This window comes from Tribolium castaneum, chromosome 4, assembly GCF_031307605.1.
Source record: "Tribolium castaneum strain GA2 chromosome 4, icTriCast1.1, whole genome shotgun sequence".
Lineage (NCBI taxonomy): Eukaryota > Metazoa > Arthropoda > Insecta > Coleoptera > Tenebrionidae > Tribolium > Tribolium castaneum.
In genome coordinates, this window is record NC_087397.1 from 5,261,497 (window position 1) to 5,286,705 (window position 25,209).

Below are 25,209 nucleotides of genomic sequence, written 5' to 3' on the forward strand. Positions count from 1 at the left end.
AATGGACAGGGCCGGACTAAGCTCAACTGCGTACTGGCAAAGGCCGGCCCTGCGACCCCCTTATCAATCAAACCACCGAAAAATTGCTTCGTAATGAATCAAATGCAAGTTGTCTAATCCTCTTGTATTTTTTTACGATTTATCATGAGTGGGCGCGTTGTGTAATAAAACACCTGCATGCGTGTGAAGTTTTTATTTCGAACCCCCTTATTTTACTAATTAACAATTTCTTATTTAAAATAGATAATTAATACAAAGTAAACTTTACTGAAAATACATAAATTGTTTATACAAGAAATAGATTATTATGGAACAGCATTTGTCAATCCGAATAATCCATCGTTTTTATGTACTCAACAGCGGAGCAGAACTGCGTCCACCAATAGAGCTCTTCCCCGTCGATCTGGCTGTGGTAGAAGCTGTTGACGAATTGGATAGTCGACAGCAGATCAGGCGGATTCACCTAAAACTTGCGTAAAACCCCGGTTTTCGCACCTCAAAACTCACCCTAATAATAACATAGACCAGCACTGGGGTGAAATCGTCCGCAGTCATCGATCCCGAATTCTGCGAGAACGCCAGCAAATCCATAATACACTTCGCACAATGAACCACACATTTAACTTTATCTCTTGGCGTCTTGTACGCGTTCATTGCCTTGAGGGCGTCCTGGGCCGGAATCCAGGGCATTTCACGCAGAAACATCTTATGGATCATCAAAGCTTTATGGTCCGGGCTTATAATACTCGCCAATTTTTCAATATGTTGAAACAAAACACTGCAACAAGTCAGCCACATATGGGTTTTTCCCCCGACTTGCTACTTACTGGTCGCGATCCCTGTCGCCATCCCCGTTCGGGTACAGGGCGTACTTGTAAATTTTGCTCATAATGCACCTCTCTAGAGTGATTTTAATCGCATCACCCTGGTTTTTGAAAATGTCCTGCCATAAGCCACTGCGCTGCATTACTGAGTAGACTTGTTCGTAGAAGTTGTTCAAAAAGTCGCACTTTTCGTCGAAGAGGTTGATTTCTTTGAATTCCTCGCAGAATTGGGTGATGCGGCTCTCCTCATCGAGGAGGAATTTGCGGACGCAGATCATGCTCAAATATTTCTCGCACTGTTGCTTATCGTTGTTAACTTGCTCGCTTAAACTGGATTTTCTTTAGTTTTGATTTTTTGTTACTTGAGTGATTGTTTACCCGTCAAGGTATGATTGGCAAAAAAGGAGTTCCTGCCGGGAGTATATTAAATAATCCGTGTAGACGGAACGTTGCAAAAAATCTTCTCGAAGCGATTGTAATAAGCTCAAACAGGTACTCTCATTTAATAAATTGATAAATCGCAGCGTTTCAGAGATTCGGGCGATGTTTGACCATTCTTTCAGCTTACGAGCTTTGCCTAACTCTAATCTTAGGATGGTTTCAACCTTACTTTTTACAGATAATCGGTTTTCCTGTTGTGGCAAAATTATAACAAAAACTTACGCAAAAATGGCAATACGAACCTTAATTACTTTAGGGGTTTGTGAAGTTGTATTACTTAAAACTAAACGTAATTTTCTTTTAATATCATCAAAGCTATTATTAACATCGACGTTATCGGTGGAATCGTCAGATCTCACTTTAGGTGGGATTTTATCATTGCCGTTGGCTTCTTTCGGGCTACTTTCAATGAACGGTTTCGCCCGATATTTGGCTAAAATGTCCTCCGACACTTCTAAAAGCAAATCGAGGTGGCACTAAGCCTCACAAAGGCACTATTTTTGGAATGAATAAAAAATACAAACACTATCTCAGGAGTAATGAATTATTTCTCCATGTAGAGACATGCACAGGCTTAATTTAATTTTTTTCTGAAAAATACTCGCTTGGCAATTGGAAAAAACACTGTTAAGCGTTACTTATTTACTCTGCTCACAAAACAATTAACTAACAAGCAGATCTGGTTTGTCCGATGTTTGGTGAAAACTTTTGTAAAACCTTTAATTCTGATTACTATTTCAAAAAAATCTCCGAAAAATTGTTCAGAAATAAAATCTCCGGTGTTAATAATTACCTGAACTACTGATCTTAACCGGCGAGTCATTGGGCGTCTTTTTCCCCGCCCCGAACTCCTCGACATCCAACCGGAAGTCATCCTGATTCCGGAACGACTTCCCCCTCCTATTCCTGAAGCCCATTCTCAATTTCCCGAAAAAGCCTCCCCTCTTGCTCCTCTGATCGTCATCGAGATACTTATCACCTTTATCTGCACTCATATCAAAACTAATACTTTTCGGAATAGCACCAGTCGAAGCCGAGGGCTTCAAACTCCGATTCAGCGTCGCAGCTTTCTTTACTAAAATATTCGGATTCAAATTACTGACACTGAGGACTGATAACTCGCTCGTGCTTTCGGACGGTGTCGATGTGACGTTTAAACTACTTCCCGAACTGTTTAACCACTGTTTGCTTTCCCAGCAAGTTTCAGTATGTGAGTGTTTGTTTTCGAAACTGTTGCTACTACTGCCCGAAGAGCTCGAATTCAGGCTGCAATTGCTGAGGAGGATTTCGTTCGGACGCTCATCGTACGTGTTTTGTTTCAAGAGTTCGGTTGGGTTAAAACCGCTCGGTCCCGGAGCGTCCTTTTTCCGGGCGATTTTCAGTTCCGAAAACGATAAATTGTGCTGAGTGTCGGTCAAAGTGACCGATTTAAACAACACGTTATTGGCGTTATTGTCGGTTTTTACGTTATTTTTGATTTCGACTTTTCGGTACTCCTGATAGTTCAAGTAGTTGACGTAATTGGACGAATTCGACAGTCTCCGGGTCGGATTTTCGTCGGTTTCCGATCGGGTTTCGTCGGACTGTGCCACACTTCCGGCATCATCATTATCCACTTCGGTTAAGCGTTCGGTATCCGAAGCCATGACATCAGTCGACCAGGCACTCTCGCTCTGAGTCTCGGAAATATCAAGGATATTCCCAGTCGGTACTTCATTTATCGCTTGGTCGACCAACTGCAAGCCTTGTCTCTCGGCCCTCGAGTCCCCAGCATCGATCGTTTCATTATCCGACGCCAAAACATCAGTACTCCAAGTTTCGGAAATGATCGAAATCGTTTCGTCCCCTTCCAGCAATTTTTTTATCTCAAATTTGCAAAACTTGTCGTCGATTTCTGACCGAATTTGCCGACTTATCTGCGGCTGGGGCTGCTCGACTTGGCGCGCTTCGGGTAGCGGGCGCTCTTCGTTATCGTTCACCTGCGAGCTGGGGGTGTCCCGGCCGGAAATGTTGGGGGTTCCCCGGCCGGAAACGTTGGCCGAAATCATATCCGAAAGATTGTCGTTTTGGTCGTTTTCCAATTCGAGGCTACTTGCCACCGAATGGTTGCTGGCGGCCTCCGATATGGCCTCGAGGTTGTCCGAGGTGTTTCCGATCGAACCTTCGTCGGGGAAATTCGAAAAGGGTTTTTCCTCAACGCGACCGTTCACCGCCTCTGTGATTATTTCAGATGGTTTCGGCAAAATAACTTCTTTTTTGGCGGTTAGATTCATATTGAGGATTTTTTCTTCGGGTAAAAGACCGACAGGTTCAACCAGGTCTTTCTCCATTGAGAAAATCAACACAGTTAAGGGGATGTTTTGCGAGATTTCGTCGCGGGATTTCGACGTGTGGTTTTTTGTGACTGAAAAAGGACGATTTCATCAAACATTTAACGTCATTTTGACCAAAAATTTAGTCACACACGTAGTGTTTTCATTCAGGAATAATATTGCGTGGCAATTATCAAACAAATTATCGTTAATTAATGTCGTAATCATAAAGCAGAAATCTAATTTCATTGTTACGAATCAATTAAAACCATTTTGTGACCCATTCGAACATTGAAAGTCCATTCAAACCTGTTATTTCTTTGGGTCACGTGTCTAATTGTGAGTAAAAATCGTACAAATCCATAAAAACAGGCATTTATTTGTACGTTGTTTATCTTTATGTTCGGCGACATGACGTGATAAAGCAAATTAGCGAAATTTATTATCATTTAATGTAAAATAATATTGCGTCCTTGGCACGTAAATATAACTTACTCAACGACACGAAAAGTCTTTCCTTTTCAAGGAACCAGAATTAATTTTTTTAAATTAAAATTTGGACACAAATTCTATGGAATCAATTTTTTTTCCAAGAATGAAAAAGTACTATAATAGATATGCATCATTTTGGTAAACAAGAGTTTTCTGAATTGTTTGATGTAATTTTCAAGAACTTTTTCGACCAAATTGTGCAATTTCCAAATAATCAAAGCATGTTTTTTTAATTAGAACACTGTCCTCATTATTAATTTTTGTATTACTTCGTTATTTGGGTTTTTTTAAAGTAGATTCTATAGAGGTTCACTTCTACTTTTGAAATATTTATTTGTATGATATGAACAGTTTTTTTTAATACTTATCGTATTTCAAATTTATGAAATTAGGGTTTTTCTACCAAGTTGCAAAATAAACATTATTCATTAATAATCATAATATAAACTTCCTATAAAAGAAAAATAATTAAAATAAATAAAATCACTGTTTAATACCTGTTTTTTGTGAAATAAAGATCTTTATTTTCCTTAAAAAGAAATCACTGACATGTTGCTGCACCTAGTGTAAGATGTTTTTTTTATTTCCACTTGAAAACGTTGTGCTCTAAAATCTTTAGTGCCACAATAACTCATAAAACTCGTATAATAATATACTATTTTTAATTACTTCACAATGAGAAAACGTAATTATATCTCACCCAGCGACAAGAAATGGTTCCTCTTCAGCGTATTTTCGGAGAAACCATTAGTGTAGGGTTTGCTCGTTTTCGGGGAACTCTCAAGCGACGATGGGAGAATCAGCGAGGCGATTTGTTCCTCAATCGAATTATCCCCGAGATGTTTCTTAAAATTATCATTTTGCATCATTTCATTGTGCACTTTTTGCAAAAACAAGATCTACAATTTGATTAGTTACGAAACCAAATAAATCCAAGTCCGGAAATTACAAAATTGTTCAGCTCATCCTCGGCCAAAAGTGCCGAGTCCCGTATTATACTCGGCGCTAGATCAACAGGTGGCGCATCATCGTCGAACTCCAAATTAAAGAGAATATCTTCCATGAAATTGCAAACTACGTCGTTGTCCAACAAATTGTAAATGTCGCTGAAGCGGTTTTCAGGCGACTCGAATTTATTCAGAGCCAAGACCTGAAGAATTTGCCCGACTTGCATCAGGTTGTGTTGGGTGACTTCGGTGATTTGTGCGTCTGAGATACAGTACTGTTCCGGATCGACGATGGCTGGGCAAATGTACAGCGTGAAAATTAATTCAGTCACGATAGCATAAGCCTAAAAGTAAGGAATAAAACGAAACTTGGACGGCGAGAACGTGACTCAACTTCTTTGCTGCCAAAAGATTTCGTAATAATTTTCGAAATGTGGTAAACAATCCACGCAATGGGTTTAGGAAAGCTGTAAACATTCTCACGTAAAGACGAAATGAACGAGTTTGTGAACTCAGATAATTTTCTTATAACTTCAGTCCTGTATTCCTGGATGTCCCTGAACTCCGATTTGAGATTATTCTCGTTGTGTCTGTACCTAAAACCGGGTTTTCCCCCAAAACTCTTTTAGTCTATAACTTTAAATACCTCATGAGTGTCTTGTCTGGATCAATGTCTAGGTAAAAATCTCTACAAGCCGCCAACCGCAAAATAGGCAATTCTAGCGCGGCACTTAGGAAAAATTTAGCAGTCGGCAACACTTCTGTAAAAATGAAAAACAAATTTTTGAAGGAGCAAGTACCCTGTTTGAGCATCCGTCTGGGATTTTCGCTCTTGAAAAGCTGCAATTTCGCGAGTTCTAGTAAAAGTTTCAGCATGTAAGTGGTATCTTCAGGGAAGATGCACGAGGAGTATAATCCAGTGACCACAGTTTGCAAGACATTGGAAAACTGATCGTCATTTATTTGCTCGCCTACGAAAAGCCATCTGGCTAGTTCTTGAGGCTGCTTTCGCAGGTTTTGCAGTAAATTGTTGATTTTAACAGTTTGGAAGCCTAACAAAGTCTTGGCTTCCACAAATTCCGAGTTGGTGATCGACTTGATATGTTCGTAGTTTTGCGTTGTGAATTCTCGCTGGGAGAGGAGATACAATCGCTGCTTTGTTGTTACCCATGTGGCTTCGATTAAACCGTCAGTTTTCTTTTTTATCTGTAATAAGCGTGTGAAAATTGTCCACTGGACAGTTTTACCCACCGATTTGTTCAATTTCTGAATATTTAACCTTTCGTTAGTTATGAATAATTTTTCTTTACGTAATTGTGATAGCAGTTTGAAGACATTTCTGTCCTCTTTTTCTTCACTCTCATTATCTTTCATCCTAAAGACCTAAAACTGAAATAAACTAATCTGAAGAGAAAATTGTAACAATAGACCAACCAGGTGGATGACAGCACTGGTGGTACCAGTCACAAAAATAATTAACGAAATTAAAGAAATTCAAACGTGATTAAGGATTGGAAAAATCAAACTATGCACTCTTTGCCCCAAAATGGACAGTAATTGTCTTTTGATGGATTACACAAAGGTGAAAGTTTTAAGTAAATATTTAAGTCTGATATAACCTATAAAATATTTTTTTCATACACAATTTCTAATCATGCAATAATTTTGGCTAATTACCTTGACTTTACAAAAATACGGTTTTTTACATCAGTCGCACTACAAAAACTTTCTCTGAAGCCCTTTAAAGCTCGAAAACACTTAAAATACAGCTTTGTTTTGACACATTTGTCAACAAATGTCAGTAGGGAGTTTAGATTTTCCCACTTACGCTATGTCCCACCAACGCTAAATCCAAAATATAATTTTGATAACGTTTTGTTTAACTTACCCAAAAGCACAAGCTAATGTGTTTGATACAGTTATTTAAAAAACTACATAACTGTTAAATTCTATATTGAAATAACAAACTAACTTATACTGGAAAAGGCGCTTGGTGTAATTGGCGCGCACGCCATCCACCCAAATTGTTTGAAAATCGTTCTTCTAAGAATGGTATTTTTGGTCATAAATATGACTGAGATTCTTTAATTAATTTCTAGACAATGCAGGCACCGGTGGTTGAGTCAGGAGTGCAATTATTTTCAAGACTGAAGAACTTCCAATTTAGTTTGGAAGACGTTAATCCCAAATTGTTTCAAGGAGGCTGCCCTCGCCCCAATGACATTATCGAGGTGACAGGAGACTTTAGCAAAGACTTGCTTGTTGACTTCTTAGTCCGGTGTATTTTGCCAAAGGAACTTGATCAAAACTGGAAAGAATCGGGTGTTGTTTTCATAAACACTACTTTCCACATAAGTGTGTTAAAGCTCACAACTGTCCTTGATGCCCATCTCAAAAATGTTAAAGTAAAGAACAGGAAAAGTGTGATTGAAAAAGCGCTAACTCTAGTTACTTTTTTGAACTGTTACAATGGTGAACAGTTTGAGACCACTTTGAGGAATTTAGAGAAATTGATTCAGGATAAAAACTATTGTAGTCTTTTAATTGTTGATGATATTACGTCCCAGTTCTGGACGGCCAAACAGAATAACGTACATTTGAGTTATGAACTGTTTTCTAGAAATATATTCAGTGTTTTACAAAGCGTTGTTAAGAATCTAAATTTAGTTTTAATTTTCTGTCGCCACCAAGTAGGAAATTTGAAAAAAACTGTTGATTTATATGTAGATTACAAAATAATTGGTGAAAAATTGGACTCAGAAAACCAATTTGTGGTGATTGATTATGTAAGGAAAACTACAACAAAAGCTGGGTTTAAGCTAGACTCGTTTATTTCTTTTCTCTAATTAAAACTTCTTAAGTTGTGCTAATTTATTATTTCGTCTCATTGCCATTTTCTTTATCCTTCTCCAATATTCCTTAGTATTTGGGTCTAGTTCTTCCAGTGGCGGCGGGGGCCCTGTTCGTATATTCCACAACCATTCAGGATACTCATTATCGGGCTTTAATTCAATGTCTTGACCAGTAGTGTAAATATTCGAGCCACAAACAAATTTTACAAGTTTCTGAGGGTCTGTTTCAACTGGAATGACCTTCTTTTCCATCACTGGACCCATCTTCCCCAACTTTTTCTTCTTCAGAGCCCCTCCAATCATACTGACGCCTAAAAATCAGCTTAAAACTTGTCCCAAGTCTTGTGGGGTCCTTACTTCCGGTTTCTTTTTTCGCGTAATTACATCGAGGATAGTTTAACTGAAACCGTAAAACTTGCTGACGAGTATATGTTAATAGTCTGAAGGGGCCCACAGTACTCATTGTAGAATAGGTTTTGAATTTTTCGTAAAAAACCAAATGTTTGGTTATTTTTTTGACAGTTGACCTGAGCATAGGCGACTCGTGCGTCGAGACAGTGGAGGTGTTAAAAAATTAAAGTGATTTTATTTTTAATCATTATCACAGTAATTATTAGAATAATTACACTTGAACTCTGTTCGTTTTTGCGAAAATGGCGTCCCGACTTTCGGGGAAAAACTCCAGTAAGTGTCGCCAGTCATCAAACTGCAAAGCCACTAAATGGACAGCAGTGCGGGCGCGAAAAAAGAAATGGTGCGGAATATCGTAAAATAAACCCTGCATCACTCCAAACATTTCTCCTCTACGTAACACCTCATGTATAGTTTCTGTTAAATTCATATGTACGGTCAGTATTTCGACCTAAAAAAAGTTAAAAACACAAAATATTATACCAAAATCGCAACTAACTTCTCCATAATGGATGAAATACATGGTGCCGTCGAAATCGCCATGTTGGACTATGTAATTCCCCGGGAAATACACACGACGCTTGAGATATTGGCATAACTGGCGGGTGAATGACTTTTCGACCTCCGAAAACACGTACGAGTTTGAAATATGAGGTCCGTAAATTTGTAACATAAGTTCTTGTAAAGCAGAAGAATGTAAAAGGGAGAGTGCGCGTGGTACCTTCAAGAATTTGTAAAAAAATTACTGAAAAAATTGAAAATTTTTACTTGATTTCCTCGACTGACTGTCCAGATTTGTTGGACGTAGCGCCACATTTTTTTCATTTGGTAATCACTCACGTTGCTGTTTTTAAAATACTGTTTAAGCTCGTTGATTTCGTTGTCGTATTTTAATCGTGCGATTGTAGTGGAATTGAGACAATTCCAAATCTCACCGATGAAAATTCCAGTGAGAAAAACCGCAGTTAGCATCATAAGCGTGATGAAAACTTGCTCACGGATGCTGTTGGCGGAAATATCGCCAGTTCCCGTCGTTGTCATTACAGTAATCACGAAATATAACGAAGTAACATAAAGATCTAGTTTTTTCTAAAACAAAGTTATTGAAATAAATAAAAAAAGGGCGAGGAGAGACCGAAAAGTGTGGCGAGGTTGTGTTAAAGACCTCATTAACCCAAGAATCTTTAAAGCAAGTCATTAAAGGACACGCACATAGATACCACCCGCATGAAAAAATATGAATCACCAACGTCCCCCAAACAATCAAAGCACTGAAACAATTCCGAATTATTTTTTCCTTCGCTTATATTCTTTTACCCGATTTTGAGAAGCGAAATTTTGACTAACAACTGACTGGCTTTACTCTTGTAGTACTCCCAAAAATAAATCAATCTGTAAAGGGTGATAAGTCTGAGACATGAAAAATAAAAATTTGCGTCAAAACTAGTAAATACAGCAGCGAAAAAAGTTAAATAATAAAACGGAAAATTCACAAAAATGTCAACAGCGCGTTTCAGCTTCTTGTTACGGAAGTATCTGCAAAAATTGTTGTTTTGAGTCAAACTTCAGGTGAACTTACCGCGAGACAATTTTCTTGTTCGAAGTAATGTGTTCTCCAAACCTGTTCTCGTAAGTTTTGTGCATTTCGATTAATATTTTCAAAATAAAAGTAACATCAGTGTAGATGGCTACACCTAACAAAAAATTATTATGATTTTGGAACGAGAATTCGTACAAAACGAGAAGTGAATTGACGTGAGCTAGGAACAGGCAGTAGACATCTGAAAAACTCTAGTAGTTAAAATTTTAGTCAGAATATGATAGAGGTACCGAATATTTTAATAAAGAGGGAGTATTCTGGAATTGTAATACTGAAAAATTTCCAAGGGAGGCACAACAGAAAACACCCGACGAAATTTAATTTGATTTCCGATGAGGTTTTTAAAATGTTGAAACTTGTAGCAGAATCGTGCTAAAATTTTTTTTTGAGAAAAACTAAAATTTGTTTAATTATTCTACGTTTGATTTTGTAAGACTTGTCTCAGAGAGGTCGTTTCTAATCTCGTGTAACATAAACTCTTCGTTTGTGAGATTCGCCTCAATCGCATTTTGAATCCAAGGAAACTTATCTAGTGCCAAATAGAACTCTTCTGTGTTAATACACAGGACATCAACATTACTCAAAGCTGTCACAGTTTTTGAAACTTTATGCAAAGCCCTTGGTGTCAAATTGCCAAAAATCGCGCCGGCTTCCAAGTGCAATTCCATTCCTCCAAGTTTTTCAACAATTTTGATCTAAAACTTTGGTTTCAAACGGTAAAATTTGGCAAAGGATCTTACAGTCCCTCTCTCAAGTATAAACAACTCTGACACGATATCATCGGCTCGAAAAATCACCTCGTGGTGACGAAAACACTGCTCTTTCACAATCGTGCCCAAAAGTCTCAGAAACGACTTATCGATGTTTGAAAAAACCGGGACGCTTTCGAAAATACTGTCAAACATTGCGTAAACGCAATCCTCGTAAAGATTTGGGTGGAATTTGGCCAAAGCCGTGTTTGGCTCGAGTTTGTTGCGCTTCCAGCGATATTCCAATTGCTGGACGATTTGCATTTGGAGATTTTTCGTAACGTTTTCCTGGACCATAAATTTCTTCAACTCGTTCATCGTTTCGTGGGTTTTGAAGAGAATGCTGTTCCAGTGCGTCTTATAGCTCGCGATTTTTGCATACACATAACTAAATCACTAAATTAAGAAAGGGAAAATTGCAATTACCCGATGAACAAAATGCCGCAAATCTGCATCACGATTGTGATAATCACAGAGCTGGGGTATTTCGGTGTAATGTCCCCTAAACCGGTAAAAGTCAAAACATTGGTGCAGAAATAAATCGAAGTGGAATACACTTCAAGAGGGTGAGCGAAATTTTGAAATTTGGACCTGGAAATTAATTCGAAAAATTTGGTACTAAAACGAGATATTGACCTATCAATCCATGAGTTTTCTTGGCATAAAAATGTCCCATTTGGGGCGTAATTACAAGTGTTTATGACGAAAATTGTGGCCCAGAAATGAACAAAAATAATCACCAGTGGAATAAATTTCAAAATATGGAGAAGAACTCCCTGAAAATTAACGAAATTTTTTTGCAACTTGACATTATAACCACTTACGTATTTATTCTTTTTGGTAAATGTGGACACATAGTTAAAAAATTGGAATAGTCGGTAGATCTGCCCAAGTCGAATGATTTTGGCGACTTTGTAATAATTTCCAGAAAAGTGTTTCACTAGCATTTCCCACGGAAAACAAAGCACAAAGTCTAGCAAAAACTTTCCTTTCAAGTAATGCGTCGCTGTTTTCAAGGGATGTATTATGAGTTGATTTTTAGGACCGTAATAACCGACAAATAAATTGAAATAGAGGTCCAAATATGCAATTAAATCGGCCACGAAAATGACTGTATCAATGGTAGAAGTGTAGGGGCTTAGAATCAATTGGTACGGTATCAAAATTGCCACAGTTAGGGTCACTAACAGTCGTCCGGTGACCCAAACTTTGATTAATCGCCCATATGGAAGAATACAGATGGGTAACAAAAACATTTGGACCCAACACAAGACTCCCAGTTGTCGAAAAGGCGCGCTATAACTCTGTTTACGCTCCTTACAATATGAAATAACGCTCAAAAGTGAATCTGAAAAAAACGAATCAAATTTTAAAATTTCATTCGATTGTTACCTTTGGACAACCAGAGCTCGTTATCGAGTTCCAAATTATTATCAAGCGAGCCACGTATCGGTATTTTTCGAAATTCAGTGATCAAGTCAAAATTTTCCGAACTTGCACCGAACCGTTTTGCAACTCTTGGAAACATTGAAGCTGCGGCCCAGAAAATTTCTTCAGTGATGTAGAGAAGCTTAACGTGAGTTACTGTTTTAACAGTACACAGGGAATTAACGTCTGAGAAGAACGCCAAAGTGCCGAAGAATGACTTAGGGCCCAACAAGACCGAGGTTTTTTCTGAAACATTTCATTGGTTTTGGTCCAAACTCGTAAAATTTGTACCAAACTGCCGAATGCAGTGTCCTCTCATTACTATGTAGAGCACTTTTAAAAATTCGCCCTTGTACGTTATGAACTCTTCGGGTGGTAGGACCAGAACCGGTGTTTTAGTCACAAGAGCCACCAAGAAATTTTTATCCAATTTTCGAAATAAAGGGATTGACAAAATCGTGTCCATTTTCTCCTCAACTTGTACGACTTTTTGGATGTTTGGGTCGAGATTGTAAAATAAGTGTTGGCGGAAAATCGAGGCTTTGTCATACATCCACTGGACCAAAAAATAGTTTTTGACTCTCTTAACCAAATGAGTACTCAAGTTTCTCTCTTTGAGATTTTCCAAAACTGGGCAAAACCTCTCTTGGAAGTCCAACCGCATTTTTATTTTCCTTGCCAAAGCAGCGGCGAATTGCGCCACACAACAGCTAAACATAAAGAGGCCCGAAATAAACCCAAAACAGGTTATAACCCGATCGGTTAAGTTAACCGGTGTGATGTCACCAGGCGTAAAACCGGTCAAGCATGACAGCGAAAAGTACAAAGAAGTTAACAAGGAATCATCAGTAATGTAACTCGTTTGTTGCTCCTTGAAGTCTTTCAACAGTTTCGTGAAAAACCAACCGTCTTCAGTACACGAATTATCGAAACAGGTCACAAGGTACAGGCAACCACCGAACCAATAAGTTAGCACCAGAAGGTACAAAAGATGCTTCAGCAGAGTCAAACCGTGAAAATTTGCCTCGATCTTGTTTTCGTACTTCCGGATAAGTTTCGGGATTCGATAAATTTTGACCAAACGGTTCAGTTTTAAAACGTCGCCAAATCGCTCGTTTCGTGTCCAAATCCAGTAAAACAACTCGGTTTTGACGCAACTGAAAAAGTCCAAGTAGAACCCGGGTTGAATCACCCGTTTTTGCGTAATGGACATGAAAGTGTCGATTTTTTCGTTCCTTTCCTCAATTGCCGTGGTCAGGATAACCACGAGGTCCAAGACAAGGATTAAGTCAATGAAATTTGAGAAAAAACTGAACCAAATCGGGTAAGACTTGACGAAGATAATGTAGTAAGGATAAGTGATGTTAACGTAAAAAGCCACGAGCAAAATCAAATACTCCCAAGACTGCCTGACTGGAGACTCCGGTTGGAGGATCCACGGAAATTTTTGATTTTTTTTGGCCGAATCCTCCAAGCGATACAAAGTCACGTAACGATTTTCCCCAAATCTGACTTTTGGTCGCAACTTGTCTTTCAAATCCTTCACCGAAACTTTGTCACTTTTGGGGAAGAACGGATGCAAGTTGATTTGTTCGTCCTCAACCATTTTGACCTCTTGGGAGTCGACAATTCTCTGCAAAATAGCCTCGCGTATATTGTTGTAAATGATGGGGTGCACGTCCAGAATTGTAGCGAAATCCCTTCGGTACAGAACCTACAAAAAATTGAACACAACTATTTTTGCAAAAATAAATTACTTGTAATTCTGTGTAGCTAGACGTGCGAACTGAACACTTAGCTGGGAGGCTCAAAATTAGGGAGCTTTCGCCCAGACACGTCCCTGAAGTTAGGGTGACGATGGGGCTTTCGTCGTCTTCGTCTGATAAGATTTCGAGAGTGCCCAGAACTACGAAAATCTGATTTTTGTTTAATAAATTGTTTTAATCAAAAACTTACTGTTTTATTTTTGACAACATTGCGCTGATAAATTAGTTGATGCGCTTGGTGGAACTCATGTTTCATTAAATTGCAAACTCGGCGCAAAAACGCGTCGGGTTTGTCTTGGAAGAGCAGAGAAGTTTGGAAAAAACGGATGTTTACATCGACCCCAATTTCGCATTTTAGGGGGTACGGGAGAGTGGCGTATTTTGAGGCTTGGTGCGCCCCGTTTTTCTTCTCCCATAGAATTTTGTAATAGTCTTGGATTTGTTTCGGATCGATTGGTATTGATTTGAGGAAGTTTAAAACAGTCCGGAAGTGACTCTTGAGACTGGTTCTTCGTTTGTACTTATTGTCCAGCAGAAGGGCCAAACTTGCGATAAAAATTGCAGTCACTGTGAACCCCACTGCCATTATTAAAACTATAAGCAAAAAATTATTATTGAAGGAGCGCTCTTTTTACTTATACTTGAAAGAATCTTTTCAGTCACTCCCCAGGGAGTTAAATCGCCGAAATTCCGATTCGTAATATCCATCAAAGCGAAATAAAAGCAAATAACGTATTGCTCCGAAGCCGTGTTGTATTTTCCGGCGAGATCCGTTCCCAAAGTCGAATAATGTAAAAGGCACGTGGCCGCATGCATCCGCATCGTAAAATAAATCAAAAATTGAAAAGTAAAACATTTCAAGTGATTAATCCCGGCTGTGTTCCACTTCTCTTTAAAAAACAGCACTAAATGAAACAAACGAAACACTGAAACTAGTCGCAAATACAGGAAAACTGTCTTATTATAATTATGAGCGAAATTCTCGTAAATGTACGAATAAGGAAACGCAAGGACCAAGTCTATCGTTAGAATCATCTCGCTTCTTAACGGCTGCTTGTGTGGCGACTTATGTTTGGTCCAAATAAAATTCAGAACGTTGAGGAAAAAATCTAAAGCAAATACTGCGTCCAGGAGGACGATCAGCCAGAAGATTTTCCCGTCGATTGGGTCCTTCAGGACCACGTAAGCAAAGGTTGTAATAAAGTAGTTCGTGGTGAGGGAGATCAGGAATAAACAGGTCCATATGTTAGACGGGAGGTTTTTTTCTTGGGGGTAATTTTTGAACCGGCTTTTTGGGGTTTGTTCTCTAGGTTTTTTCGGATTCATTGCGATCTGTGACGTTTGAAAAATGACACCTACATTATGGGCCTGAAACCATGGAGTTTAATTTATTCTGAAAAATGTATCGTATTGTGGATGCAATTTAACAGAAGATAATAGCGAGAAAAATGTTCATTTAATTAATTATAGTCAATAAAATAAATGGCCATTTTATGAACTACTGCTGTTTGTTAAGAGCGCTCTAAAATTATTATGAAATCAATAACTTCCAACTTCCCCAATTTTTAATTTGCAGGATGATAAAAGAATAATGTAGAAATATGAGAAATCGCTTCATATTTGAAACTTTAAATCCTCGGAAAGAAGATATTTGCGTTTAATTTTTCGCCAGTATTATTAAAATCTTGGTTCAAATATGTTATGAATCAATAAAGCAATTCAAAATTCATAGTTTATGAATCGGAGGCCTTGATATAACCCAAACCACCTGTTCCCCCGCTGGGGAATGTTTGATCCAATCACCTCCCGCTTTCTTGCGTCTTTCTTAGTTGAAACTCCCGGAGTTCTCACTTTGTTGCGAGCTTTGCCTAGCGCACGTATTAATTTCCCTCTTCATAAAATAAATGCAAAATATCGGTGCAAAATGTACGGAATGTTACTCGAAAGTGTGCAGCATTTTGTCCAGGTAAGAATTTTCCAAATTATTAATTACATAATTAATTGATCAACCTTGGCCTGTCCTAATATTGTCCTATAATTTATTGCGAGCCTCAAATGGTCGCTTTTAATCGACCTTCCAAAATAGAAGATCATTAACTATCGCAACACTCTCCTCGTTGAATATAAATAGACCAATTGCACGCAATTTTGCTTAAGAAAAATCGATTTTAGTTAGAATACGGCGAAGAAATTTGGCAGAAAGCTCTGCATTTGTCGGAATGCAAGTACACGGTCTTCAGCACCCATCAGGTGTACCCTGACCACATCATGGGCGCTCTGGCGGCCGCTTTGGCCGAAATCACCGCCCAGTCCACGGACGCTTTCATGAATTTTTTCGGCAAGTGCTTCGTACGATTTTTCAGCAATTACGGGTAAATTTAACAGCAAAACTCCTGATCCAGTGCTAATTTTTTCCCAGTTATGACCTTACAATTAAAGCAACAGGTCGCAATTTCACTGATTTCTTGGAAAATGTCGATAATATCCACATTCAGTTCACACTTTCTTACCCGAAGATGAAAAGCCCGTCCATGTATGTAACGGAAGTTGATGAAAATGGATGTGTATTGGTTTATCGGAGCGGAAGACAGGGATTCAATCATTATTTAATGGGTAAAAGCGAAAATGGGGCATCAGACGGTCGGCAAACTTTGTTTTAGGTCAATTGCATCAGATTGCGGAAGATATTTTTAATCTCAAGTTGGAAACAACTGTCCTTAACCAGGAAAATAAAACGATTGGTGGACGAAACATAACAATCGTCAATTTCAGGCTCAACTTTGACAACTCACAATACGTGAGTAACACGACCCTATACTGTTATAAATCCTCCTTTATGGACGAAGTGGGGTGTATTTTATTTTCATTTTTATTAAAAAAATAAGGAGCTTAAAAACGTATTTTTACGAAACAAAAAGACTTTTTTTCTTAAATAACTGATGATTCCATCAGATAGCCGGAAAGCAGGCCGAAGCCGCTGCGCACTTAGAGATCAGCCAACTGGCCCCCTTTTCCTGCAGCCTCCTCCTGGAGCTTTTCCCTTGCGCGATCCTCTTCAACCCGCTGCTGGAGATCATCGGTTGTGGCGAAAAGCTCGTGCACTTGTCCGGAGGCAAGAGCAAGCTTTTGCGAAAGCCCGTGACAAAGTTTTTCCGGTTGAGGCGCCCCAAAGGGATCAGTTTCACGTGGAAAAATGTAACTCGCTTTCAAGCACCGCAATTTCCTCAAACGTGATTCCAGATTATTAACTTGAAATCGGTCATGTTCGAGCTGGAGCTGCTCCGGTCCGAGCTGGTGCAAAAGGCCGACATTGGCGACACCCTCGATGATAAGACTCTAGAGATTGAAATCGACGGGAAAAGCATCTCGCCGTATGCTTTGAGGCGAGACAGCCAGCCCGGCTTGAAAAACATCCTTTTGAAAGGTCAGATGCGGTTTCTTGACGACATAAATGCGGCTATTTATCTCTGCAGCCCTGTGTAAGTGTGGCGGCGTGTAATAATTCGGGATTAGGCGGATTATGCGATTACAGAGTGAATGATATTAACGAGCTGCCTGATCAAGGGCTTTATCTCAACGACCTGAATCAACACGGGCTGGGGAAGGAGATGGTGCTAGCGGGGTGGCAACACAACTCCAAGTAAGATTTTCGCGTGTTGTGACAAAAATTAGCTATTTTGGGGCAGATTGGGGCTGATGTTCGATAAAGCGGAACAGAGGGCCACTGAACTCGAGAATAACCACAGCTTGTTGGACACGTGGAAGAGGAGAGGAGACGATCTTTTGTACTCCATGATACCCAAAACGGTCGCCGATCGGCTCAGAAATGGCAAATCGCCCTTAAGCACGTGTGAGGTATTTTTTACCACCGCCCAGGAAAAATAAAAAAAAACAATTTCAGACATTCGATTCTGTCACGATAATGTTTTGCGAGCTGGTGGGTTTCAACTCCACGACGGTGCAAGACGCCATGGAGTTGGTCTCAACCATGAACGCAGTTTTCTCCTGTTTCGACTCTCTCATGGACAGATTCAACGTCTATAAGGTGCGACTTTTCCTTAGTTTATTTTATTTTTTTTAATTTCACGAAGGTTGAAACTGTGGGTCAAGTCTACATGGCGGTGAGCGGAGCCCCCGAAAGAACCTCCTCCCACGCCCAAAACGTCTGCGACGTCTCCCTCTGTATGATGCACCAGGTCCAGAAACTCCAAATCCCGTCAGGAAGTGGAACACGAGTTGTGGAAGTTCGCATTGGTAAACTTTTTTTTTGGTTTTGATACTTTATAAAGTTTGTGTAGGAGTGCATTCAGGTCCTGTCGTTGCTGGAGTTGTGGGTATCAAAGTCCCAAGATATTGCTTTTTCGGTGACACGGTTAATACAGCGTCACGAATGCAGTCGACAAGTTCGGTAAATATCGGAGCAAATTTTTAATAAAGTTTGAAATTGCATTTGTAGCCGGGAATGGTGCACATTTCCGCACAGACTAAGGACAAACTCCCTGAAGAGCGCTACCTTATTGAGGATAGAGGACTCGTGAAACTGAAGGTAGTTGAGTAAATATTTAATTGAGGAGTGTTCGAGTTGTGTTTGTGTGTAGGGAAAAGGAGAAGTCCAGACGTTCTGGATATTTGAGAAGGAACCGATCGCTGTGTGAAAGAAGATCGACGGTATACGATATTTTATTTTTGTGTATTCATGGTGAAATAAAGTATTTTTATCCAAAGATTTGCAATTATCATTTCCTGACCCACTCTAGTAAACAAAAAATATTAAATATTCTATAAAATAAAGCTCTCTTCACTCCTCGAGTTTTGGGGCCCGAAAAAGTTTAATAAAAGCGTGACGGTCCATATTTCTAAAATTTTTATGATTTAGTCGCTTCCAATTTCGTAATTTCTTGACGAATAGCGTGCCCGTGCCCAATAAAGCACACTCCACTCATATTTGCCGAGCGCTTTTAATTAATTTGTTTCACGATATTCCATTAATTGTCCCAATATTTACTTACCTTAATTCGTTCCGAACAGCCGGTTCAGATACCAGCTCTCGATTAAACAGAGCATAGAGCTAGTGCTTGCGGTTGCCTCCAAACCGATCAACATGTACGGTATGTTGTTGGAAAGTGTTCAGTATTTTATTCAGGTAAATACTTTCAAATCAAACAATGCAAATTCACGACACATTTCAGCTAGAATATGGCGAAGAAATTTGGCAACGAGTTTTGGAACAAGCCAATTGCAAATACATTTCGTTTGAAACACATAAAGTGTACTCGGACAACGTGATGGCATCTCTGGCTGCAGCCTGTGCCGAAGTCACGACGGCTTCGTACGATAGCTTCATGAATTTTTTCGGGCGCTGTTTCGTGCGATATTTCTCGAATTTGGGGTAAAGTCCCGTCGCATTTTAACCCAAATTGTTAAATGCTGTTAAAGTTACGATGTGACTGTGAAAGCAACCGGGCGATTCTTCACGGATTTTCTCCAAAGCGTTGACAATATCCACTCACAGTTTTGCTTCACTTATCCAAAAATGAAAAGCCCCTCAATTTATTTAACCGACATTGATTCAGGTGGTTGCGTTTTGGTTTACAGAAGCTCAAGACAAGGGTTCACTCAATACGTCATGGGTCTATTACCCTCATTTTTTAGTAAAAACCCTCAAATTAAATTGTAGGTCAATTGCAACAAATCGCGCAAGATTTTTATAATCTCAAACTAAAAGTCCGCGTTTTGGAAAAAGCCAGCTCTGCTGCCGGCACCAAAAGCACGGTAATTGTGACTTACAGACTCGATTTCGATAACAAGCCATATGTAAGTAGTCACAAGTCCCCAAATCGAGTTAATTGAACGCTTTAAAGATGCAATACAAAGCGAAACGAACGTCGTTTAACGAATTCATTCGATTATCGCCATTTCCGTGCTCCCTCCTGTTGGAGTTATTCCCGTTCGGGTTAATAATAAACCCGAATATGAATATAATGGGACTGGGCGAGAAATTATCCGAAATATGGAAAGGCAAGGAAGATTTTCTCAACAAACCTGTCGGCTTTTACTTCAAGCTGAGGCGTCCTAAAGGAATCACATTTTTATGGAAAAATGTGCGTCCTCAAGTCCGAGATTAAAAATAAGTAAAGCATTTCCAGACACGCAATTTGGAGTCAGTCATGTTTGAACTGGAGTGCAACCGCGGCGCGAATAATTTCACCAAAACTGAGAGCAAAACTGACGCAAATCGGGCCGCCTCCCCCGAACTCAAAAACCTGCTCCTGAAGGGTCAAATGAAATTCGTTAAAGACATCAACGCCATTATTTTCCTCTGCAGTCCGATGTAAGTATCGCGACTTAAACTTTAATCGTTTGATTTTTTTAAAGAATTAATGATCTGGATGAGTTACCGGAGCAAGGTTTGTATCTCAACGATTTGAACCAACACGGCTTGAGCAAGGAGATGGTGTTGGCCGGCTGGCAACACAACTCCAAGTAAGTTGGTAAATTAATTACGCCAAACTTGCTAATTTCATTCAAGACTCGAAATTATGTTCGATAAAGAGGCGCAAAGGTCGGATGAGTTGGAGAAAAGTTACGAACTTTTAGACACTTGGAAACGCAGAGGTGATGATCTTTTGTACTCCATGATTCCTCAAACCGTCGCTGATCGATTACGCACCGGAAACTCTCCTTTGAGCACTTGCGAAGTGAGTGTCCCGATTTTTGTGACCTATTTAAGGCCGATTTCTAGTCGTTTGAAGCCGTCACGATTCTTTTTTGCGAGCTGGTCGGGCTGTCCTCTGAAACGGTGAAAGACGCCATGCAAGTGGTCTCAACAATGAACACGGTTTTTTCGTGTTTTGATTCACTCATGGACAAATTTGGCGTTTATAAAGTAATAGCTTTCAAGCGAAATTATTTTCTGACTGTGACTTTAGGTCGAAACTGTTGGTCAGATCTACATGGCCGTTAGTGGGGCCCCTGAAAGGACCCCAAAACACGCCGAAAACATCGCATCCCTATCGTTTGAAATGCTAAAACAAACCGACGAGATTAAGAGTCCAGATGGTGCAAAAGTCAATATCAGGATCGGTCAATATTTCATTTTTTCCTAAAGTGGCGATAATTTATTATTTTCAGGAGTTCACTCAGGCCCTGCTGTTGCCGGAGTTGTGGGGATTAAAGTCCCCCGTTACTGTTTTTTCGGAGATACGGTTAACACAGCCTCCAGAATGCAGTCCACAAGCTCAGTAATTCTCAATTTTTTTTGTAAAACGAACGATAATAAAATGATTTCAGCCCGGAATGATTAACATTTCAGCCGACACTAAAAACCTGCTGCCGCCGAAACAATACGTTATCAAAAATCGCGGAAAAGTCAAAGTTAAGGTTGGAGAATTTTCGGTAATTTTCAGTTATGTACCAATCTTTCTTTTCAGGGGAAGGGTGAGTTAGAAGCGTTTTGGCTTTTGAATTAATTTATTAGAAATATGTACAAGTAATAAATAGTCTAGTCCTCGCAATAGCAAGCGTCACGAGTGTTACTTCGGATCCAGGATATAAATCTGTTAACTCTGGTGTAAACTCCGGGGTAATTGGCTTGGGCACAACCCTCACCCCACGACACGATTCCTGCACAAAAATAAACCATTTAAGTAGAAATGTGTGTTTCATTATTAATTTTTGATGAGCTTACCGACAATTTGGTGGTGGGTGCCGTTGACAACGTGCAGTGGCCCCCCACTGTCCCCCTGAAATGGGTTTAAAGACTGCCCCCTCTCATTTTTGGTTCATTTACCTGACAAGAATCTTTCATTCCGTTTGGATAACCTGCACACATCATATTATCGGTAATTTTATTTCCATAACCAGTTCTTCTGCATTCAATATTGGACATAATCGGGACCTCCACTTCACGCAGAGTGTTTGAGACCTGTCCGTGGGAGTGCGTGGCTCCCCAGCCGATGGCAATCCCTGGAACAGCCTTCAAATCGCGTCATTAATTCCCGATACTACCTTTAAACCCAGTGAAACTCTTCCCAGTCGGTGGAAGACACACGGGTCTGAGAAGCCCGGTAATGTTGAGCTCCTTCTCAAGTTTAAGTATCGCGATGTCGTTGTTGTACGTCCCTCCGGAGCCGTAATAGCGGTGCCGGTAAACCCGGCTTATGGTTCTTGTAAATGTTTGGGTTTCGAAATAGTTCGAGCGGTCATGGTCGAGGAAAACGGCAGCGAGTCGGTCTTTGGAAAACCTACGAGATTTATTTCACGCTTAATTGGACCGAAATTTATACCAACCCATTGACACAATGTGCGGCTGTTATCAAATATTTGCTGTTGATAACCGAAGCCCCGCAATAAAAACGATTGTTGTATGTCAAGGCAGTCATCCATGGATATTCGTTAATTAAAGTTTCAACACCTCCGACTATTCTCTTATTTTTGTACGTCAGACCGCAGGCTGGAATTGCAAAATAAAAGGCGAAATTATGGCCCGGGTACTTACTGCACTTGGGGCAATTTTCCGCGGGTTGGACGATGTCAGGCGTCGGGTTCGGGGAACCCCCGAAGCCCAGGAGGCTCCACAGCCACTCGAAGAAGGTGGCGCGGTTGGCGGGCTGCTGGTCCGGGTTTAGCACAAAAGGGGCCCCGGTTGTGGTTTCAAAAGAATTTGCGCGTGATTGGATTAGATGAGTTACAACGAAAAAAATAAAAGTTTGGAACAACATTTTCGAATATTTAAAGTTGTTGACATGACCGACTGAGATTTTCAACTGAGGATTGTTATCTATGCAGAGGTAATGAAGAAGTAGGTAACTAGGTACCATGGCAACAACCGGAAGATTCCAAGAAGCCTGTCTTGCCAGTGCCGCATTTTTAGGAGGGAAATTGCGGATTTTGTTATATAACCTGCATTGAAAGTGCAATATTGCATTTATGCAAATGTTGGAAGATTTTTAGGTCATAATCTACATAACAAATTTTGCTTAAATTGGTGTTATCAATTGCCAATGTCAAAACCAACAATATAATAATTGCGTCTCATTTTTTAAATTACACTCATTTACATAAATAAATAATACGAGTGTGTAGGTAACCCAATAACGCAACTTTTGTCTGATCTCGTTCGATTTTACGACTGAAATTTCTAATAGTGCGCATTGTTTTTATTTCAATGGGACTTGCGGCCTTCACTTAAATTTCCTCTTTCAATAATCGTGCCCATATGTAGGGCACGCTCAGAGGGAGCTTAATTAGGTTTCTAGACCGAATCAATACACAATTTTTGGATAAGGCAAACTTCTCAAGGTACTCCCTTTTCGGAAAAACAACCGCAAACCTATATTCCCATTGCCACTCCAGTCGCATTTAAATTTTAAATGAAAACTACTTTGCGACGAAATTTGCTAATCGAAGTTTCTAATAAACCCTTCTCTTAGACAGACTTTCAAACTCTTTGAAATGCTATTCAGGTTCTGCCAACAATGCGAATTTTTCCTCTTCAGATTCACTCGACATGCGGCAAAAACCATAAAACTCGAAAATCGGAAAACTACTGAAAAAAATACTTTCTCGCTGTATGAATGTTTTCTAGGTACCCGTCGCATTTTTAGAAAACACGACTCTGTGGTTTCTTTGTGAATAAATTGTACCGAAATATGTGTTAGTGGTTTGAAGTAATTTTGGTAAATTCGGCATAATTGCCCATAATTCCGCCTGTTGACCCAGAAAACGAATTTTTCCAGTTGAAAACAGCCATTGTGTGCCTCCTCTTCAGGAGGATCCAATTTTGCAGAAACTGCGTCTCCGAGTGTCGGAAATGAATGCCAAATTGCAAAATCGTTTTATTTACCATTTTATCAAGCTCATTATTTCGCACCTGCTTTCGTCTGGTTGGTCGTCTGTTAACACCACACCTACTTATTTTCAATGTTAATCCGTTGCATAATCGATTTAAAGCTTGTCAATCTTGACAAAGCAAATCTAGAGGCTTACATTCCCTCATTGTAAGTGTCGAAATGAGTAAATAAATGTATCACCTCTTTAAAGCATTGCGAAAATGTGTCAGGCATGCACATGCATCGACCTTGATGCACACAAATCCCTAGACATTGAATAAAGTGGGTAGCATCAGATAGACATTATGAAAATGGTCAAGGCGAAACCCCTCCAAAATAACATTGAAACCTAACACAACTTGTATAAAAACAATCCATACCAAAATGATGGTAATTAGTTCGTGGTTGTTTTTTTATACATGCACATTTTAGACCAAAAATGACTAGTTTGCTTGTTGTAGTCGTGTTGGCCGGTTTCGTGGCCGCTGCACCCCGAAACTCGGACTGTGACTGCGGTAAGTTTAAGGACGAGACGAGCGGAAGGATGTGATCCTGTCGATTTTTAGTGTGCGGAGTGAGCAACAGGCAAATGCGAGTGGTCGGCGGAAATATTACGAAAGTCCACGAGTTTCCTTGGATCGCAGGACTAGGCAAAGGTGGCGAATTCCACTGTGGAGCCACTCTGATCACGAGGAGGCATCTATTGACTGCTGCGCACTGCGTCAACGGGTGCGTACCAAATCATCAAGACATCAAATAATTCTTTATTTTTTTCTTTACATTTTTGGAACATAAATATATAAAAAAATCCTTAGATTTGCAGTGAATGAATTCACTGTGGTCCTGGCGGACCATGACCGTGACTCCCAGGACCGCTTCTCGACGATCATCGTCCGAGGAGTCAAAGGGATCAAAGAGCACGAAGCTTTCGACGCTTTCAGCTACAACAACGATATTGCCATCATCGAGCTGGACGAGCCCGTCGACTTCGACGCCCACGTGCAAACCGCCTGTTTGCCGGTCACCGGAAACGAGGATTACTCCGGGAAAACGGCGGTCGTGGCCGGCTGGGGGCGCCTGGGGGAGAAAGACAAGCCGTCCCGAGTGTTGCGAAAAGTCGCAGTTCCGGTGTGGTCCAAAGAGGACTGTTACAAATCCGGTTATGGCGAGAAAAAAATTTCCGAAAATATGTTCTGCGCCGGGTTTCCCGAAGGCGAAAAGGACGCCTGTCAGGTGAATTTTCCGGGTTTTTGTTCTTTGGAAATAACTGTGTGGTTTAGGGCGACAGTGGAGGGCCGCTCCACGTGGCGAACTCCAACGGAGACATGGAGATAATCGGGGTGGTGTCCTGGGGCCGCGGCTGTGCCAGGCCCAACCTGCCCGGAATTTACACCAAAATCGGGAATTATCTGGACTGGGTTCAGGACGCCCTCAACGGGGAGTGCCTGTGCCCGCCGCCGAGACACAACCCCCGACGGGCTTGAAGAATGCCAAACTTAACTGTGCCAAAAAATGTGCCAAAGATTATGTAATAAATAGATACGAATTGAATCATGT

General features: G+C 40.1%; 6 protein-coding genes across 9 annotated transcripts; 2 read left to right on the forward strand and 4 right to left on the reverse strand.

Annotated features, from left to right (window-relative positions):
* Positions 1-178: 178 nt before the first annotated feature.
* Gapvd1 (GTPase activating protein and VPS9 domains 1) lies at positions 179-6,847 on the reverse strand. 3 transcript variants are annotated; one of them, XM_064356195.1, is made up of 13 exons: positions 6,694-6,825; positions 6,451-6,635; positions 6,268-6,399; positions 5,663-6,222; positions 5,411-5,612; positions 5,019-5,360; positions 4,770-4,968; positions 2,059-3,669; positions 1,508-1,719; positions 1,203-1,456; positions 828-1,154; positions 508-778; positions 179-463 (listed from the first exon to the last, which is right to left on the reverse strand). In XM_064356195.1, exons 3-13 carry the CDS (start codon positions 6,388-6,390, stop codon positions 323-325), a joined length of 4,242 nt encoding a protein of 1,413 aa, XP_064212265.1. In that variant the 5' UTR covers positions 6,391-6,399; positions 6,451-6,635; positions 6,694-6,825; the 3' UTR covers positions 179-322. The 3 variants fall into 3 exon arrangements, with proteins under 3 accessions (XP_064212265.1, XP_008201131.1, XP_008201133.1); XM_008202909.3 differs by lacking the exon at positions 6,451-6,635 and having other exon boundaries at positions 6,268-6,405; positions 6,694-6,847; XM_008202911.3 differs by lacking the exon at positions 6,451-6,635 and having other exon boundaries at positions 6,694-6,845.
* Positions 6,848-7,862: 1,015 nt separating this feature from the next.
* Positions 7,863-8,331, reverse strand: mRpL54 (mitochondrial ribosomal protein L54). The gene is made up of 2 exons (XM_008202914.3): positions 8,226-8,331; positions 7,863-8,179 (listed from the first exon to the last, which is right to left on the reverse strand). The coding sequence occupies exons 1-2, from the start codon at positions 8,329-8,331 to the stop codon at positions 7,863-7,865; spliced, it is 423 nt and encodes a 140-aa protein (XP_008201136.2).
* LOC100141648 (uncharacterized) lies at positions 8,034-15,180 on the reverse strand. The gene is made up of 18 exons (XM_015985089.2): positions 14,464-15,180; positions 14,013-14,416; positions 13,814-13,972; positions 12,348-13,770; positions 12,021-12,302; positions 11,453-11,976; positions 11,265-11,404; positions 11,055-11,219; positions 10,620-11,016; positions 10,299-10,574; positions 10,110-10,251; positions 9,859-10,060; positions 9,597-9,815; positions 9,415-9,550; positions 9,048-9,368; positions 8,779-9,000; positions 8,226-8,730; positions 8,034-8,179 (listed from the first exon to the last, which is right to left on the reverse strand). Exons 1-17 carry the CDS (start codon positions 15,146-15,148, stop codon positions 8,491-8,493), a joined length of 5,937 nt encoding a protein of 1,978 aa, XP_015840575.2. The 5' UTR covers positions 15,149-15,180; the 3' UTR covers positions 8,034-8,179; positions 8,226-8,490.
* Positions 15,181-15,631: 451 nt separating this feature from the next.
* Positions 15,632-18,546, forward strand: LOC663033 (soluble guanylate cyclase 89Db-like). Its single transcript, XM_015985092.2, has 13 exons — positions 15,632-15,788; positions 15,995-16,194; positions 16,242-16,435; positions 16,483-16,619; positions 16,775-17,017; positions 17,063-17,301; positions 17,355-17,462; positions 17,509-17,677; positions 17,724-17,867; positions 17,914-18,076; positions 18,121-18,230; positions 18,279-18,368; positions 18,421-18,546. The coding sequence occupies exons 1-13, from the start codon at positions 15,747-15,749 to the stop codon at positions 18,475-18,477; spliced, it is 1,896 nt and encodes a 631-aa protein (XP_015840578.1). The 5' UTR covers positions 15,632-15,746; the 3' UTR covers positions 18,478-18,546.
* A 283-nt stretch (positions 18,547-18,829) lies between these two features.
* LOC663008 (soluble guanylate cyclase 89Db) lies at positions 18,830-25,203 on the forward strand. The gene is made up of 17 exons (XM_064356214.1): positions 18,830-18,965; positions 19,012-19,211; positions 19,259-19,452; positions 19,500-19,636; positions 19,684-19,923; positions 19,969-20,153; positions 20,198-20,305; positions 20,352-20,520; positions 20,565-20,708; positions 20,752-20,905; positions 20,954-21,063; positions 21,113-21,202; positions 21,253-21,289; positions 24,114-24,167; positions 24,219-24,381; positions 24,468-24,885; positions 24,933-25,203. The coding sequence occupies exons 1-17, from the start codon at positions 18,924-18,926 to the stop codon at positions 25,134-25,136; spliced, it is 2,649 nt and encodes an 882-aa protein (XP_064212284.1). The 5' UTR covers positions 18,830-18,923; the 3' UTR covers positions 25,137-25,203.
* On the reverse strand, positions 21,261-24,179 carry LOC662981 (serine protease P22). 2 transcript variants are annotated; one of them, XM_969048.4, is made up of 7 exons: positions 24,033-24,179; positions 22,320-23,981; positions 22,112-22,274; positions 21,830-22,065; positions 21,612-21,787; positions 21,510-21,564; positions 21,261-21,445 (listed from the first exon to the last, which is right to left on the reverse strand). In XM_969048.4, exons 2-7 carry the CDS (start codon positions 22,639-22,641, stop codon positions 21,324-21,326), a joined length of 1,074 nt encoding a protein of 357 aa, XP_974141.2. In that variant the 5' UTR covers positions 22,642-23,981; positions 24,033-24,179; the 3' UTR covers positions 21,261-21,323. The 2 variants fall into 2 exon arrangements, with proteins under 2 accessions (XP_974141.2, XP_064212266.1); XM_064356196.1 differs by having other exon boundaries at positions 22,320-24,179.
* Positions 25,204-25,209: the final 6 nt, after the last annotated feature.

Bases quoted from the DNA above. Each gene is read 5' to 3' on its own strand.
- LOC663008 (XM_064356214.1), top strand. From the start codon at position 18,924: ATGTACGGTATGTTGTTGGAAAGTGTTCAGTATTTTATTCAG. The intron at 19,637-19,683 runs GTAAGTAGTCAC...AACGCTTTAAAG, and splicing joins ATTTCGATAACAAGCCATAT to ATGCAATACAAAGCGAAACG. The intron at 24,382-24,467 runs GTGCGTACCAAA...AAAAATCCTTAG, and splicing joins GCTGCGCACTGCGTCAACGG to ATTTGCAGTGAATGAATTCA.
- LOC662981 (XM_969048.4), bottom strand. From the start codon at position 22,641: ATGGTACCTAGTTACCTACTTCTTCATTACCTCTGCATAGATAACAAT. The intron at 21,788-21,829 runs GTAGTATCGGGA...AGGCTGTTCCAG, and splicing joins GAGTTTCACTGGGTTTAAAG to GGATTGCCATCGGCTGGGGA. The intron at 21,565-21,611 runs GTAAATGAACCA...AACCCATTTCAG, and splicing joins GAATGAAAGATTCTTGTCAG to GGGGACAGTGGGGGGCCACT.
- mRpL54 (XM_008202914.3), bottom strand. From the start codon at position 8,331: ATGAGTACTGTGGGCCCCTTCAGACTATTAACATATACTCGTCAGCAA. The intron at 8,180-8,225 runs GTAAGGACCCCA...GCTGATTTTTAG, and splicing joins CGCGAAAAAAGAAACCGGAA to GCGTCAGTATGATTGGAGGG.
- Gapvd1 (XM_008202909.3), bottom strand. From the start codon at position 6,390: ATGAAAGATAATGAGAGTGAAGAAAAAGAGGACAGAAATGTCTTCAAA. The intron at 5,361-5,410 runs GTTGAGTCACGT...CCTTACTTTTAG, and splicing joins AATCTTTTGGCAGCAAAGAA to GCTTATGCTATCGTGACTGA. The intron at 464-507 runs GTGAGTTTTGAG...CGCAAGTTTTAG, and splicing joins TGGTCTATGTTATTATTAGG to GTGAATCCGCCTGATCTGCT.
- LOC100141648 (XM_015985089.2), bottom strand. From the start codon at position 15,148: ATGAATCCGAAAAAACCTAGAGAACAAACCCCAAAAAGCCGGTTCAAA. The intron at 10,061-10,109 runs GTACCTCTATCA...AGAGTTTTTCAG, and splicing joins CCTCTTTATTAAAATATTCG to ATGTCTACTGCCTGTTCCTA. The intron at 9,001-9,047 runs GTAAAAATTTTC...AAATTCTTGAAG, and splicing joins CAGTCAGTCGAGGAAATCAA to GTACCACGCGCACTCTCCCT.
- LOC663033 (XM_015985092.2), top strand. From the start codon at position 15,747: ATGTACGGAATGTTACTCGAAAGTGTGCAGCATTTTGTCCAG. The intron at 16,195-16,241 runs GTAAATTTAACA...ATTTTTTCCCAG, and splicing joins CGATTTTTCAGCAATTACGG to TTATGACCTTACAATTAAAG. The intron at 17,868-17,913 runs GTGCGACTTTTC...AATTTCACGAAG, and splicing joins ACAGATTCAACGTCTATAAG to GTTGAAACTGTGGGTCAAGT.